Genomic DNA, 17,227 nt, shown 5'->3' with positions numbered 1-17,227 from the left:
ACATCAAGCATTTCAAGCGGTAGTAAACACATTTTTTTTTTGTGTAACTTGTACTTAAATTTAAGCCTATAATAAGGCTTCCTTGCATCCAGTGTGAGTATCTCCTAAACTTGCAATGTTTAGGAGATATTCACACTAGATGCAGCTGTTGAAGGTCTGCCATACCGTGCCTGAGCCGAGGGTTCACGCACACATGCAGGAGAATGACATCATTGTGACCTCGGCCACTCATACAGCCAGAGCCCACAAACCTTGAAGGAAGAACGGGGGAAGATAGGTAGCCCTGTCAGCAGTGACAGCGCAGCGCTGGAGGGTTTTGTTCTAGGGTAAGTATTTCCTAATGTGCTAGTATGCTATGTATACTAGCACAATATGCCATTGCTTTGCAGGGGATTTTTTTCCCCAGTGCTGCTGTTTACTACCTCCTTAACCTTTGCAGTGCCCCAGTACAAGGGTAGATTTCTTCTTCCTTCTTTTTTTTTTTTTTTTCAGAATTCCCGGAATTGGGCTTTAGTATCAATATAGTTTGAACTGTTTTTCCTATATTCTGCCCTTTTTTCTCTGTAGACCTAAGTAGGGGAGGTAGCACAACATGGTGACTGGTGTGAGGCTGTATACTCCCCAGAAGGCTTATGAAAGCCTTGCTAAATCTGACTATAGAAAATGAGTGCACAAACTGAATTAATGTAAATTGAGGGTACTGTAACTAAGTGTGAGTGTTTCCTGGATTGGGGTAGCAGTTTTCTGGATTTGCTTTTAGGTGAGATGATTGGTGTCTATATTGACAGGCACTAACCTAAAATTACTAGGTCCATTGGGTAATCCCTTGGAATAGGAGTAGTGAATGACAGGTCCTCTTTATGGGGAGATCTGGGGTCAATAAGACATAGTTACATAGTTTGTGAGGCTGAAAAAAGACATCAGTACATCCAGTTCAACCTATGATGTGTGTGTGTGTGTGTTTGTTAACCATACATTGTATACCCCTGTATGTTGTGGTCTTTAAGGTGACTGTCTAATAGTTTTTTGAAACTATCGATGCTCCCTGCTGATACCACTGCTTGTGGAAGAGAATTCCACATCCTTACTGCTCTGACAGTAAAGAACCCCTTGCATAATTTAAGGTTAAACCGTTTTTCCTCTAGTTTTAGTGAGTGGCCACGTGTCTTATTGTATTCCCTTTCTCTGAAAAGTTTGTTCCCTATGCTAGGGTCATCCCCAGTACAGTATTTGTACATTGATATCATATCCCCCCTCAATCGTCTCTTCTCCAGAGAGAATAAGTTCAGTGCTTGTAGTCTTTCCTCATAGCTGATGTCCTCTATCCCCCTAATTCATTTTGTTGCTCTTCTCTGGACTCTTTCCAGTTCCAGCACATCCTTCCTGAGGACCGGTGCCCAGAACTGGACGGCATGCTCCAGATGTGGCCGGACCAGAGTCTTGTAGAGCGGGAGAATAATCTCTTTATTTCTGGAGTGAATCCCCTGTTTTATACATGCCAGTATTTTGTTGGCTTTGCTTGCAGCGGCTTGGCATTGCATGCCACTGGCAAGCCTGCTGTCCACTAGTACCCCCAGGTCCTTTTCCATCTTAGATTCACCCAGAGGTCCCCCCCCCCCCCCCACCCTAGTGAGTAGCTTGCTTTCGTGTTTCTGATGCCCAAGTGCATTACCTTACATTTTTCAACATTAAACCTCATCTGCCATGTAGTTGCCCACCCCATTATTTTGTTCAGGACCGCTTGTAAGGTTTCCACATCCTACATAGAAGATATTGGCATGCTTCGTTTAGTATCGTCCGCAAATACCGAGATTGTGCTAGATGTCCCATCCTCTAGGTCGTTTATGAATGAATTAAACAGGATTGATCCCAGGACAGACCTCCTACAGGCTAGAAAGGCTGAAATTAAAAAAAAAAAACGATCTCGGGTATTCAGCCGAGATAAGTGCAGTATTGAAAACTGCCAGGCCGGCGTGAGGTCATCACAGGCGAGCCGGGAGAAGCACCGGAGGACAGTGGGTGGGGGGGTTCTGATGCCTGTAAGAATGACGTCCAGCGTTAAGGAAGTGGTTTGAATCTTTTATTGGGATGTGTTTTTTTTAGAGCACAAAGTTTTTATAATATTTTTTTTTTCTTCAAAATTTTCACTTTTTTTTTTTTTTTTTTTTAATAGTGCAATAAAAAGAGGTGATCAAATATCTTCACCAAAAGAGAGCTCAATTTTTGAGAAGAAAGTGACATAAAACGTTTGAGTACAGTATCACACAACCACGCAATCGTCAGTTAAATTTAACGCAGTGCCGTATTGCAAAAAAAAAAGATGGCCTGGTCATGAAGGGGGTACATTTTCCGGCGGTCAAGAATAGCTTTCCATGAGCTTTTGTAACAGTGCAAGTTTAGTGCATTCACATATGGAATCTAAACGGTACACAATGCAACTGTGTATGTGAACATCTGTCTCTAATTTAAAAAAAAGAGAAATATTCCATCTGGTTTTACTGTAGAACAAGATTACCCAAAACCCTAAAAGCAACGAAACCAGACAGATCTACCAAAGAATAAAGTAGAAGCAATAGGAGTTTCTCATAGTTCACACATGGTTCAGTCTAAAGTGCAAATGCTTTTCCAGGATTCAGTAAATTATTGTTTATTCTATATCTATTGTTCAAGCCTAATCCTGAACACCTGCTCAGCAGTCCAAAAGCGATTGTGTCACACCTACACATTGCTATCACGCATATAGATATACAGTGCTTTTGCTAATAGATCGGGACTTTCACCTTTTTACAATCTTAAAGCGGAACTACACTGCATCTGACCACCACAGACTGAAAAGGCTAAAAAATTTATTTTTATTCAAAGCAACCTCCCCATCTCTCCATGTCTCTATGCTTTATTTTGCTGAGAAATCACTTTGAAAACCAACCCCCCCCCCCAGCATTGCTGGCCATGGCCAACTTAAAGCGGTGGTTAGTAAGCCAAAACTAAAAGAAAAAGTGGGTCCCCCTGCAGGTTAAAGTCATAATGGACTAGTATACTAATACTGGCATACTAGCACATTATGACAGACTTGCCTGTAAAGCAGATTCCTCCCGTACAGTGCTGTTATGGATCACCCGCTGCTATCTTCACCCAGTCTTCCCTCTGGATTCACAGGCTCAGGCTGTATAAATGGCCAGGGCCACAGTGATGTCACTTCCACACATTTGGGCGGGAGCTCTGAAAGGACAGCACGGTATGAAATTCCCTCAGAGCACTTGTGCCAGTGACGTCACCGGCTGCATCCCATGTGAATATCTCCTAAACAGTGAAGTTTAGGAGATATTCACTGTACCTACAGGTAAGCCTTATTATAGGCTAACCTGTAGATATGAGTTCAAAAGAAGAAAAGTTTAGCTCCACTTTACGTAAGGGCAGATAAATCTTGTAGCATTTACTTCCTGGAATCCATATGCCCTTAGCTCAGGCATGCAGGAAGGAGTCTGTGCTTAACCCCTCCTTCCCTCCTGGCATGTACCTGAAGGGGGGGAAAAAAAAAAAAAAGTAAAACCAGTAAATATGATTACTTTTGTATCTATTTGCTAATGCTATCCGCATAAGGATTACAAATAGTCATTGTTAAGTAAGAGAGTAAGGTTCTGCTTTTAAGCTGCTCACAGATGGATTGAAATTTGTCAGTTTAGCAGGGAGCGGCAGAATTTCAATCCATCTATGGCTGTTCTCGTTCAAGAGAAGGTGACCTTGTGTTTGACTCTTCTCCATTGGGACTGTTGGACAGTTTTGTGTTCCATCAGCACATGTAGCCAGTCCGCTGCTACGCTGATCAGTGTATTCTGACAGCGGAGGAGTCCCGCCTTAAGAATACAATACCAAAGCAAGAGAATTCCTTCATCCACCTCCATTGTGTTGATGGGGGAATCCATTTGTGTTTTTCATTTTGAAAAATGATCCATGTATGGCCATCTTTAGCAGTAACCACATCAAGTACATGTAAACCAAAAACACTAAAACCTTATCCACTTTAAAGCTAATGTTTTGCTAGAAAATCTGCTGGATTCTGGCGAAATCTTCTGTACAGGAATGCCCGCTCCTCTTCATGTCTCTGAAATGTGGGGGATAATAGCTTCAGGTCTCTGAGTTGAACTTAATAGAAGTTCCCATTGAGGACCACCCTTTCCTCCCCTCTCATCCATGGACAAAAGTTCTTTAATTGTGCTGCGTGCAAAAAGATCTATGACTGAGGGAGAGTCTGAGTTACAAGAAATGTAATAAATGAATAGGCTTTTCTCAGTTGATGAGCTTCTGTTGGACAGACCGAAATACACACAGGCCGAATGTCGAACATTTTATTTATTTTTTTTTAACTGCGCAAATGTCTCCCGACATTCTGCCTCTGTGTACCTGGGCTCAAAAAAAACATGGGCTCAAAACTGTTAGAATTCCCTTTTGAAAATCTTGGGAGTCAATTTGCTGCCCCTCTAAAAGTGCTACCTGGGTCCAATGGACCCAGTGGGACCCATGGTAGGGCCGGCCCTGGATGGGGGCATGCTAGGTTTACACTGGTAGGTCCTTTTTAGGATGTTTATCAGGAAACTTAAAGTGATTGTAAAGTCATGTTTTTTTTTTTTTTCCTATAAAAATAACAAAGCTGTTATACTTATCTGCTCTGTTGCAGTGGATTTGCACAGAGCAGCCCGGATCCTCCTCTTCTCGGGTCCCTCTTCGGTGTTCCTGGCCCCTCCCTCCTGTTCTGTGCCCCTACAGCAAGCAGCTTGCTATGGTGGCACCCAGGCCGAGTCACAACTCCCTGTGTTAATTCAGCCCCGACCCGCCACCTCTCTCCCTTGATTGGCTAGCTAACTTTGACAGCAGTGGCAGCCAATGGTGGTGCTGCTGTCTCAGCCAATCAGAAGGGAGAATTTTGGACGTCTGAGACACTCCTGGACATCGCTGAACAGAGAGGGACCTCAGGTAAGTATTAGGGGGGCTGCTGAACAGAAGGCTTTTTATCTTACTGCGTAGAATGTATCAAGATAAATAACCTTCTGCCTTTAAAACTTCTTTAAAGTGTTACTAAAGTCAGATTTTTTATTTTTTCTTTAAATGAAAATAACCAACATGGTTTACTTACCTACTGAGTGGCCCTGATCCTCCTCTTCTAGGGTCCCCGACGGCGATCTTGGCTACCTCCTCTACTACAGCCACTTGCTATGGGGAGAAGCGTGGTCTGCCCGTTCCTTACCAGTGTGTCTATGGGGCCGAGCTCCATAGACTTATACAGCAGGACTTAGGCCCACCCCTCACTTCCTCCTAACTGCAGTTGATTGACAGCAGAAAGAGCCAATGGTTTCTGCTGCTTCTTGAACACTGTGTGAAGAGGAAGTCAGAGGAGAATAGATGCAGCCGTGTATAGCGCTGAGCTCTTCTCTCCTCTCACTCTTCATACATGGGAAGAAAGACACCGGGAAATTGAAAATATTTTCAGGTTTAGGTGTTTCTGTTCCCCTGGAAAGTACCTTCTAAAGTAAAGGTCTGAACCTATGCAGTTTGCTGAACTACTTGGTACACAATTCTGAGAGCTTCTGGATATGCATTCCTTTCAACTGGCCCAAGCTCTACTACCCTATTTTTTTTAACATGGTTTCCTCTGCTAAAACATGGTTTCCTCTGCTAAAAAGCGAACCAAGCGCATGACCAGAGAGGCCATTGGGTACTATGTGCTCTGCTTTTGCATGTAGCACCTGTAAAGCCCCGATCTTGAAGAAGCATAGTATTGTGTATGGCCAGTCCAAAGCCTGTCTTAATTTTTATACCTATAACATCTGCTAAGAGGAATTAAACAATATGTAAACCCAACATTTCATATTCCTCAAATGTGACTGCTGTACCATATACTTGTATGGAAATGTATCCTGTTCTTTGTATTGCTTCCTTTGTGTCACAATCCCTGGTGTTCCTGCCAGTCCCTCTGCTTTCCTATTAAAAACCAACCACACTAAACAGGAAGGTCTAATGCAGCTGAGAACAGAGGGAATGTGATCACTTATTAAAGTGTTTACAATGCTTTTTATATCAATAGACAAATGTTTTGCCTTACATTTTTATTTTAAACTGAATGGGTTGTTTCACAAGGTGAGGATTTACATATATTGTTTAGGTACATTTGTTTAATACCATATGTTGACTGCCCTGTGCTTATTTTCTTTTAAGGGTTGAATCTAAGATTTGGTCACCCCTTGTAACTGAAGAAGGCAAATCAAACCCATATAAAATGAACCTGGCATCAGCTCCTCAGGTAATTGCTAATTATTCTTGTATTGTATCATTTGATTAGAGGATGATGGATACTTTTGTTATAGGGTTCTCAGCAGAACAGCAGCCAATGATGTGTCCAACTACATAACAAAACTTGCCAGAAATGTGTTTTTTGATTTAGGTTTGTCATGTAGGTTGATGTTTGATAGCTACAGGCTATGCTGTGTTAGCTACAGGCTATGCTGTGTTAGGTCTTTTATGCCCCCCCTAAGTAAATTCATAATTCTAAAAATCAAGCTCAAAAACCTACGGAATGAGCGAAAGCATAATTACAGTACTGTATATATTTGTCATCTGTATAATTCCCCCACTTGGAGAATACAATGCTAAGGCATAAATTATGACAATGAGGTGCATGTGGCTATTCATAGCCAATCACAAGTTTGTATTGCATGTTGGGAGTCCCTCTTGTGGTTGGTTTTCAGAAGCAGCGTGAGCATGCGCTTTGCGGCTAAATAGGTATTCACACCGAGTAGGAATAAGGTCAGGCGGATCTGATGCTGACTTTTCTCAGGGAAAAGTAGCTATTTTATTTGGATTAACTTGTATAAAGGAAATAACCAATTATTCAAACCAAATCAATGTCTTCAGACATCAGTTTAGGGGCAAAGCTTAGTCCTAATTAAACAGCTACAGTCTGAATTTTTGTGTGGATCCAAGATCAGAGCTGATCTCTTTAAATATAATTTAACAAGAATGTATCAATTTTTGAAGTTTGTAGGGCTCACCTTCCTATCTAGACACACAAAATTTGTGTTTCTGCTTACTCTTATTTGAGATCTTAGAAGCACAATAAGCAGCCTGTTAAAGGAGAAGTATAGCCAAATATGTTTTGGCTATACTTCTCCTATGGATCAAAAGAGTGCAAATCGTTCTGCACTCCTGTGATCTGTTTCTCAGCAGACAGCGGGCTAAAGCCTGCTGTCGGCTGACGTCACTCAGCTGGTCCAGACTCAGGAAAAATGTCAACCATATAGTGGAGATCCATCAAGATGCCTGGACCAGCACCTGGCTCAGCCTCTGCAATCTGCCGAGAGCCTGAGCCAGCCGTTCCCGCGCCCTCCACTCGTCAGGGCGCTCTGCTTGGAGCAGAAAGGAGAACTGAGTGATCAACAGTGTCCGATTTAATGCTGCATCCTTCTACAGTGCCTTGAAAAAGTATTCATACCCCTTGACATTTTCCCTAGTGAACAAACAGCATTATGAAGGCCAGGGAACACACCAGACAGGTCAAATTAAAAAAGGTTAAAGTTGTGGAGAAGTTTTAAAGCCGGGTTAGGTTTTAATAAAAAAAAAAAAAAAAAAACCCAAGCTTTGAATATCTCACGGAGCACTATTCGATCCATCATCCAAAAATGGAAGGAGTATGACACAGCTGCAAACCTAGCAAGACATGGCAGTCCGCCTAAACTGACAGGCCAGGCAAGGAGAACATTAATCGGAGAAGCAGCCAAGAGGCCCATGGAAACTCTGGAAGAGCTGCAGAAAACCACAGCTCAGGTGGGAGAATCTGTCCACAGGACAACTATTGGTCATGCACTCTGCAAATCTGTCCTTTATGGAAGAGTGGCAAGAAGAAAGCCACTGATGAAAGAAAGCCGTAACAAGTCCTGTTTGCAGTTTGCGAGAACTGCCATGTGGGGGACGCAGCAAACATGTGGAAGAAGGTGCTCTGGTCAGATGAGAAAAACGTCTTGTGGCGGAAAACGAACACTGCACATCACCCTGAACACACCATTCCCACTGTGAAACATGGTGGTGGTAGCATCATTTTGTGGGAATGCTTTTCTTCAGCAGGGCCAGAGAAGCTGGTCAGAGTTTTTTGGGAAGATGGATGGAGCCAAATACAGGCCAATCTCAGAAGAAAACCTGTTAAAGACTTGAGACTGGGGCAGAGGTTCACCTTCCAGCAGGAGAACTAAACACAACCAGAGCTACAATGGAATGGTTTAGCACAAGGCATATTCATGTGTAGCCTAGTCAAAGTCCAGACCTAATTCCAATTGACAATCTGTGGCAAGACTTGAAAATTGCTGTTTATATATGCCCTGCATCCAATCTGACAGAGCTTGAGCTATTTTACCAAGAAGAAGAATGGGCTAAACTTTCACTTGGATGTACAAAGCTGATAGAGACATACCTAAAAAGGCTTGCAGCTATAATGGCAGTGAAAGGTGGTTCTACAAAGTATTGGCTCCGGGACTGAATACAAATGCACTCCACGCCTTTCATATATTTATTTGTAAAAGCTGTTGAAAACCATTTATCATTTTCCTTACACTTCACAATTAGACCAACACAAAGTGGTACATATCACAAAATCCCAATAAAATACATTTACATTTTTGGTTGTAACATGACAAAAATCTCATGACAAAATGTGGAAAATGTTAAGGGGTATGAATACTTTCTCAAGGTACTGTAGGTGAATATAAATGTACGTTTCATTGTTGTACTGCCCCCTACAGGAGTAGGACACTAGGTAGGAAAAAGCTTGACTACGCCTATGGGCAGTCCAAGGGGGTATACACTTAGTCTCAGCTATAGGCACTCAGTTTTTTCTGCCTAGTCTGGAGTAAGGACCTAGTTCCTTGCTGGGATCTCTGCTCCTGGCAAAATGTTTCCTTTTTTTTAAATAGTTTTTTTTCCTATCTTTGTTATTTTTTGTTTCTGTGAGACGGACTGGATAATCTAGATCCAGAGGGTCCCCCCAATCTGGCTAGTGAACGTGCGCAGGGCTCAGCTCCGCACTAGTTCGGCCTGCGAGTTAATTGTCTCGCGAGGGCACATACGACCTGGCCTCAGCCTGAGTCGCAGCATTCCTCCTAGCTGACAGCCACCCACATCCCGATGGAGCGGTGGTCCGTCAGTAGCAGTGCCGACCCTGTTCCTGGTATGCGAAGTAGCTGTCGTTCCCCCCCCCCCCCCCTACCCCTGGAGGGTTTTTGTGATGGACGTGGGCCCCTCCCTGGGACCCCCACGTTCGCCTCCTTCCCCCCAGCCCAGCCCCAGCCCCAGTATCTGGTATATGCACCAAACTTAAGACTGGGTCTAGTCCCGGAAAACATGGTCTGGCCTGTCCCTGTCTTCACCTCAAGTGGAGCTGCAGACAGCCATCATTCTGGTCAGACCTGGCCCTCTGCTTGGCACAGGTGCCAGGCTGTAACAGGAAGCAGGTGTGCAGAATACAGCCAATGGTGGCATAGCCATTTCATTACACAAGAGTTCAATTATCTTTAGAAGGACTTAAACCAAAAAAATGTAATCTATTTCAGCTCACCAGTTCTTGGCTGTAGTGGCTCCATTACTTTTTTCTTTCTTTTTTTTTCCCCGTTATTTGTACCTAGTAATCAGGACAGTAAGTCTGTAATTTTTCTTGCTTCCTTTAACAGACTGAGCTGGCCAACAAAGATGACACATATGGTGGCCACACACACACACTTCTGTGTTTTTACCCATTGATATGCGATTCCATCCAAGTGTTCGAATGCACATGCAATCGAATAGTCATAACTTCCCTTCCAACTGGTTTAGACTCCATTTCCAATGGATTTGAACTAGTGAATTTGATCGACCAGGGCAGATTGTTGATCGTTCTGCATCAATGGGCATCGCTAAGATATTTTGTTAATGAATATGATCGTATCTTGACCAATTGGTAATTTACACATTATGATTATATCTTCACAATCAATCAATTAAAATTCCCATAGGGAGAGATCGATTATAAAATAATTCAATCCTTTAGGCTGCATTCACACTTGAGCGTAGCGTTTTCGCGCGTTTTTTTACCGCGATTTTCAGGCGGTTTTTTTTTTCAGGCGTTTTTGGAGGCAGGCATTGACATCTATCAAAAACGCTGGTAATCAGCCCAAAAATAAGCTCATGTTCTTTTTTCAGCTACAGGCGTTTTGCTTCAGGCGTTAAAATGCTCAGATGTGAACAGGGGCCATTTAAAGGAATGGGGTTTTACTTGTTGGGCATTTTGGAAAGTTTTTTTTTTTTTTTTTTTTTTTTAAGCGTTTTTGGAGCTGAAAAATTGCTCAAAAACGCCCAGGTGTGAATGGAGCCTTATTGAAGCATATGTGGCCACCAATAAGTGGTGGAGACAAGCCAATTAACAGTGACAGGGGTGCTTGCAATAGTCAGCTTTTATTCATTTATGTAAAACCTTTATCCCAAAACGGAAAAAAAAAAATGTTGCTGTAGCTGCCCAAAAAGTGTTAGGCCAGTGATAGTTCAAATCTTGACCGGTTTAGTAGGAACTGGCCGAGATTTGAACCGTGTGTGGGTAGGATGAATGCACCAAAATGATCGATCAACTTTGGTACAACCAGCCTGCCGGATTTACTTGGGGTTGTTGCTAGCGGCTGCTATAGCCGCTAGCAATAATCACTGTCGTCTCCTGGCTCCCCCCGTCGGGAGCAGACAATTACTCGGCAGGAGGGATTACCCTGGTTGCAGAAAAGGCATTTGCACGGTCTCTGGCCTGCCTTAGTTGGAGTTTGGCTTTGATTGGTTAGTCAAGTCCATCTAAATCTGCTACACTAACCCCACCCTCTCCCCAGACTGACAGTGCTTCTATCCAAGGGTGTCTCCATGGCTCCTGCATCCAGAGTGGAGACACTTTAAGACCAGAACTGTGTTACTGACCCGATCACCTGGTAAAAATAAAGGAAAAAAGCCAAAAAAAGAAAATAATGCAGCCACCACAATGAAAGCAAACATTTTATTTTTATTTTTCCAACAGGCAGGCTCCAGCCAACTTGACAAATTTAGATTTTTTTTTTTTTTTTAACCACATCTGTTGAAGGATCCAGGTAGAAAATTCTCAGCCAAACATTGCCTGCATCCAATCAGATGCAGGTATAGGTGTTCTGACAGCTGCTGCCGCAAGTTGACGTACAACATTCGCCAGCACTGCAGATTTATCCATCAGCGCTGTTTAACATGGATAGGGGAAACCAAGTGATTCCTCTCCATCAGGTTGCAGGGTTGAACAGGGAGAAATCTACATGTAAGGCCAGCTATGCAATTTTTTCTATTTATAAATCCATCCTCATGTATTGCCGTCATCTTGGTTTAGGATGAGCATAACATAGCATTTCTTTAGCACAATGTAAGCTGCTATATGACCACACTAAATTGTAGCTATGTCATCAGTATAGCTATAATTGTCTGACACATGGGAGAAAATAGATTGTTCCCCTCTTCTGACCTAATCCAATTGCTGTTCAAGGAAAACATATTAGCAGATATTTACATTACTGCTTCCAAGTCTGAACATTCTTTACTTACATGTAATCATTCTGGGCCATTTAAGGATAGATTTTTTTTTTTTCTCCCCCCCCTACTGATAAAGCCATCTAGGACCATATGGGAAAGATTTATTTGCATTGTGCCACTGAACAAATGTTCTGTTTAGAATTAGGACAGAATAATAATGCTCAGAACTTTACTCCCCTACAGCCCCACCACCACCACCACCACCACCACCACCACCACCTCTTTTACAGAGTGGTCAGCAAAAACGTATCTACATGCCTGGAAGGAACCTGTTGCACCGCTGCTGCACAAGGTGTCTGGTGCCATCATCGGGGCCTGTGCCTCTTTTGGGTTCTTGTAGCCAGCCCCCTGATGACATTCATACACCACATCGTATCACCAGGGGGCTGGCTACAAGTAGAAGGAAGTGACAGCCGGCTCCCTGATCTACTGCATTGCGTACACAGTAGCATACACTGAGAATGTAAGACTTGGGAATGCCATGAGTCTGATGGCAAGTGAGATGCCATTCTCACCTAGGCAAGAACATAGAAAGTGTAGGGAGAATTCCCTGAAAAAGCTAATTAAAAGTTAACAAAGCAGTTGAGATTGATTTGAGAGAGGAGGGGGCTAGGTATGAGTGGCTGGGGAGGCTTAAGGTCTGCTTTAAAGTGGTTGTAAAGCCTTTTTGTAATACGGTCAACATGTTCAGGTGTCAGCATCCCCCCTAACCCCCCCCCTTTATGTACCTGAGCCCCCTCTCTATACAGCGCCGTGCAAGTCTGCAGCTCTTCTCTCTCCCTTCAATTCTGGGTCTTGCTGGCTTGGCTGGGGCACCAGGAGCCATTGGCTCCCAGTGCTGTCAATCAAAACCAATGACAAGGAGGCGGGGCTGAGTCCTGCTGTCTGTGTCAATAGACGCAGCAGCGGGACTCAGGTGCGAGCATGCACAAGTGCCCCATGGGAGCACTAGACAGGGGGCAGGGGCCAGGAGTGCTGTCGGGGGACCCGAGAAGAGGAGGTTTGCGGAGGCTCTGTGCAACAGAGAGCAGGTAAGTATATAGACCTGTTTGTTTAAAAAAAAAAAAATACTTTTTACAATCACTTTAAATTTTCTAATCCTTGCCTAAAACACCTCCAAATCCTCCAGACCCAAAGTAATCAAAAATAAATAAATACTTTTTAAAAAGTTGTAACTGTAGAGCAAATATTTTTTCTATTATTCTGTAGTAATAATTGTATGCTCTGGTGATTGGAGTCACATGTTTAGGGGGCAGCCAATGGAAACTCCAATGAGGTTGAGATCGTACCTGCACAATAGTTTTAGAGAGAGAACGCACTACGAGGTGATACCCAAAAGTTTTGAGACCAGTTTTGTAACACGCCAACAGATGACAATACAGGGCTACATGCACAGTCACAGGGAGCATTGACTTTCATACGTTAGTATGCCAAAAGACGTCATCCTGTGAACATCGGCAGCTGGTGATATTCTGACCACGTGCGTTACCACGTCTGCTATATCGTCATGGACAGCAAGTTAGAACAAATGTGAGTTTCTCGCTAGAAACATGATCTCAATTCCCACCCACCCTACTCACCAGATTTGGCTCCTGCAGACTTTACCATCTTCCTGAAGATGAAGATCCAACTCAAAGGTCACCGTTTTGACACCATTGCAGAGATCCTGCAGGAATGGCAGAAGGTGCTTGACACTCTTCGAAAAGAAGACTTCTAGGCCACTTTCCAGAAGTGACAGGAACGCTGGGAGCACTCTATTGCTGTGCAAGGGGACTATTTTGAAGGGGATTGTGGGTAAACGTAGATAAAATACTTTCTTGTAAACAGAGCTGTCTCAAAACTTTTTGATACCACCTCATATAAAAGTGCATGTATCTGATGGATGGGAGTAGGATTAGATCCTTTATCTGGTTTTCTAATGGTCTATTGTTCTGTCCCAGTGAGAGGTACATCTGCTAATTTCTTGCCCTGGTAAAACACTGGCAATAGAAATTTGACAGAAGTTCTGATCCATTTTAATAAAAAACTTAAGAAAAACACTTTGATTGGAGTTGGGCTGTTCTTGCTATGGTCAGTCATATACAAATGCCCCTCTGAGGCTACTACAGCTCCACCAAGTGGCAGTACTAAGTCATTGCTGCCATTATTCTAATATTAGATTATCCAGCCACTAAAATAAACCCCACAGTCCTGTATATACATGAATAAATTTTACAGTACTAGAATTCTCCCATGGAAAAAAAAAAAAGTCCTAAGAAGGAGCAGCCTCTGATATCAGGGGCGATGGTGATTGTGATTTGGCGGCAGGGATGAGGTCAGGCATGGTAGCGTGTGCAATATTTTGAGTATGTTGATCTGGTTCCTAGAGACGTGATGTAATCACAAGGGTGTGTCATTTAGCTCTAGGTGTGATAAGAATGGAAGAACAGGGCTATTGTTTCATGTGCTGGAGCCGGTGTAACCTCATTGCTCTGGAATGTCAGAGGGTTCAGTGTCCTGTGGGAAGTTCAGGGAACATTTTTATTGCTGAGGCTGTGCTAAAAGTCCTGATGTCAGTGTAAGTTTTTATTCATTCATTTTTAATACACTAGAAAGTAAGTTTATCTTCAAAGGACGCCGGCGTGTTTTTATGTACCAATCCAATAAAAATACGACTGTCCACCTATAAGGCAAATATAGTGACACACACAGGCTTCATCATAAAAAAAATTAGGGCTGTGCTATGCCATTGCAACCTCACATGGTAAATGGTCACAGACACAGCATGGCTCACTAAAGAGACCCTGTCAACAACTTAAAGTCTAGGTAAATGCAAAAAAACAAGTATTTAAAATGCAGTGTGCCTCTAAAACGTGCTAGAAAATTGAACTATTCCAGGAGACTCCATTGCCTATCACAGCCCCCTCCCTTCTTACATGTCATTGCCTTCTTCTTCTCTTCTGGGAGTGTCCTATTGTCTGTGCTGGCCCAGCTACCCCCCCCCCCCCCAATCCTCCCTACATAACGTTTTATCTAGCTGTGAAGGGAAATGCTATAGAGCAGGGGTGTCCAACTAAATTTCATTGCAGGCCGCATTAGCAGTATGGTTGCTCTCAAAGGGCCGGCTGTATCTGGGGTGAGCTACTTGCCTTACGCGCAGGGTTCAGGAGTGCGCTACACGCAGGGTCCAGGGGCACAGAGTGCAGTGTTCAGGAGTGTGCTGTGTATAGAGTGCAGGCTTTAGGGGTGCACTGTGCAGTTTTCAACCCCCAAAAAAGCTTCCTCCCATCTCTTTCACCTACCTGGCCTGGTTCTAGTACCTCCCTGTGTAGGTGTCTCTACTACTCGTGTATTTTCAGGAAGATCATTCTTTCTTTAGATTATGGAGATCTGTCCCCACCGTGAGTGCATGCAGGAATCTGTTAGATCCAGGAGCAGTTGAGGCAAAGATGTCCCTTGTAAACACTGAAAGGCTTCTGTGTTTACGACAGCGGGGAGCTGGAACAGAGGGTGAGAGCCGGAGGTGGCAAAATGGGAGTTTCGGCCATGTTCAGGCTGCAAATTTGGGTGTGAGGGCCACATGGCAGGGCCTGGAGGGCCACATATTTGGCCCACGGGTCTTGTGTTTGCTGTATGTGCTATAGTGTCACTTAAGTGTGTGTCTGGTGGGGCTGCAGATATCCCATCCAAATCCAAGATGGCGGTGCTCAGCAGCAGTCTCAGGGTATTTTAGATGTCTACACAAGGAAGGTTTTTACAGGTAATAAACATACATTTATATATGTTCAATGCACATACCTGTATAATCCTATGGTGAAATTAATGATATGGTGATAGTCTCTTTTAAACAAGGACAAACAAAAACAAAAAAAAGAGACTAGGTGCCAGGGAGAATGGTGACAAATTCTTCTAGAACTGATTAACCTGTAGCTGCCAGAGGGGGTCAACCTCGGGACCGAGGATGTCAGAAGAAAACACACAACAAGGAACCTCTCAAAAGGCGCTTGGGGCTGTAATAAAAATGAAGTGGCACTTCTAATTTTTATTACAGCCCCAAGCGCCTTTTGAGAGGTTCCTTGTTGTGGGTGTTCTTTAAACAAGGTGGATCCAAGATAGATTATTCTGGTTTTTGGGATCGTCTAATTTGGATAAATGCTGCCCTTGGCCCGGGTTCACACTCCTTTGGTGCAGACACTGCATGTACTTGGCACAGGAATTGCAGCACATTCCTGTGCGAATTACATGCAGTGTGTCTAGGGTGCGATTTGAGTCATGGATTTGTATGGCACAAATCACACCCCATTTACACCAAACTGAGATACTTGTTGATTTATTCAGTTATTTAGCCAATCTGTGGGCATTTAGTGGCTGATAAAATGGGATGTTATCTAATGTACAGACATCTGGTATTGTCACATGTAAATACGTTTGTCAATTAAATCCAATCGAGGGTCAAAGTCGTTTCAGATCTTGTTTGCTAACTGTAAATTGCTTTTGACAGATGATTATTTCTTGTATTATATTTACAGTGTTAAGGGGAAAAAAATGGAATAGAAATAGAATGAAGATGTCATGAGTGTGTGTACTTAACATAATGAAATGCATCAAATTTACCTTTTATGAAAAACCATTGTTAAAATAGAAGCAATGATTAGGAATAAATCTTTTTGGAAAAACTATCTGTATCAACCGATAATGTCAGCTGATCATGTATACTAGAGGTGTCCAAACTTTTCACCTTCCTGGCCACATTGGAAAAAGAGGAATTGTCTTGGGTCACACATAAAATGCACTAACAATAAAGATAGCCGATCAGCAGAAAAAGTCCGGCAGATCACAAAGTTAACGATCACTGATAGATAATGTACCTATCTGAGTAATAAAACTTCATTTTTATTGTAGTGTTTTTCATTCTAAAAGTTAAAGAGGGTAACATACAGCCACATGCCTGTATCTAGGGGGATGCTGGAGTCGGCTGTGCCCCCCCCCCCCCCAAAGACCCCTACCCACAACCTCTTCCCACACAGCACATAGTGGGTGGGGGGGGGGGGGGACACAACTTAAATCTGGGGGGGTCCAGCCCTCCCCAGCATCCCGTTAGATACAGCCATGCGGAGTTTACATGTCTGTCGCTATCAAGAGTCCCTGTATTCACTGTTGCCGGAGCTATTACAAAAACGAAAATCCCTCTAGCCAAGCCTGTGCCTTGGATTCTCCATTCTGGCCACTGTGGCTGTTATGCTTGCATTGCATCCCCAGCGTCTCTCTCCATGTGTGCTTGTACCTAGCTTTGTCCCTGCTGGCCACTGTGGCTTCTATGCTTGCACAGCTCCCCTCCAGACATGCTCAGGCCACATGCTGAATTATCTTGGGCTGCGTGTTGGACACCCCTCATGTATACCAATGGTTGGCACATCTTAAAAATAAAAATCTATCTTGTCCTTTTAAATTGACCTCTCAAATCTTGATGGTGGCTCATTGTAAAGAAAAGTCCTAGTCTTTGTTACTTGTACCCAGAATTAGTGATGTGAAATGACCTCCTTTAGAAGTTGTTTCGTAAAGCCTAAATCCAGTCTTTTATTGTAGTGTTGTTGATAGAGCGGGGAAGAATCTAAACTTTGGTTTTTATCCTACCTCTCACCCTATT

At 43.2% G+C, this 17,227-nt stretch overlaps 1 protein-coding gene across 2 annotated transcripts in view; it reads left to right on the top strand.

Moving 5' to 3' along the window:
- The window catches only part of LOC309564621 (PDZ and LIM domain protein 1-like), a 92,930-nt gene that overhangs the window by 50,929 nt on the left and 24,774 nt on the right, over positions 1 to 17,227 (top strand). For both annotated transcript variants that reach the window (XM_082269279.1, XM_082269278.1), the window contains exon 3: positions 6,211 to 6,295. In XM_082269279.1, the coding sequence (XP_082125405.1) occupies positions 6,211 to 6,295 (85 nt within the window). The remainder of the gene's footprint in view (positions 1 to 6,210; positions 6,296 to 17,227) is intronic.

The sequence above is a fragment of the Pelophylax lessonae genome, assembly GCF_965119305.1.
Source record: "Pelophylax lessonae genome assembly, chromosome: 9".
Taxonomy (NCBI): domain Eukaryota; kingdom Metazoa; phylum Chordata; class Amphibia; order Anura; family Ranidae; genus Pelophylax; species Pelophylax lessonae.
This window is presented reverse-complemented; position numbering and strand designations above follow the sequence as displayed.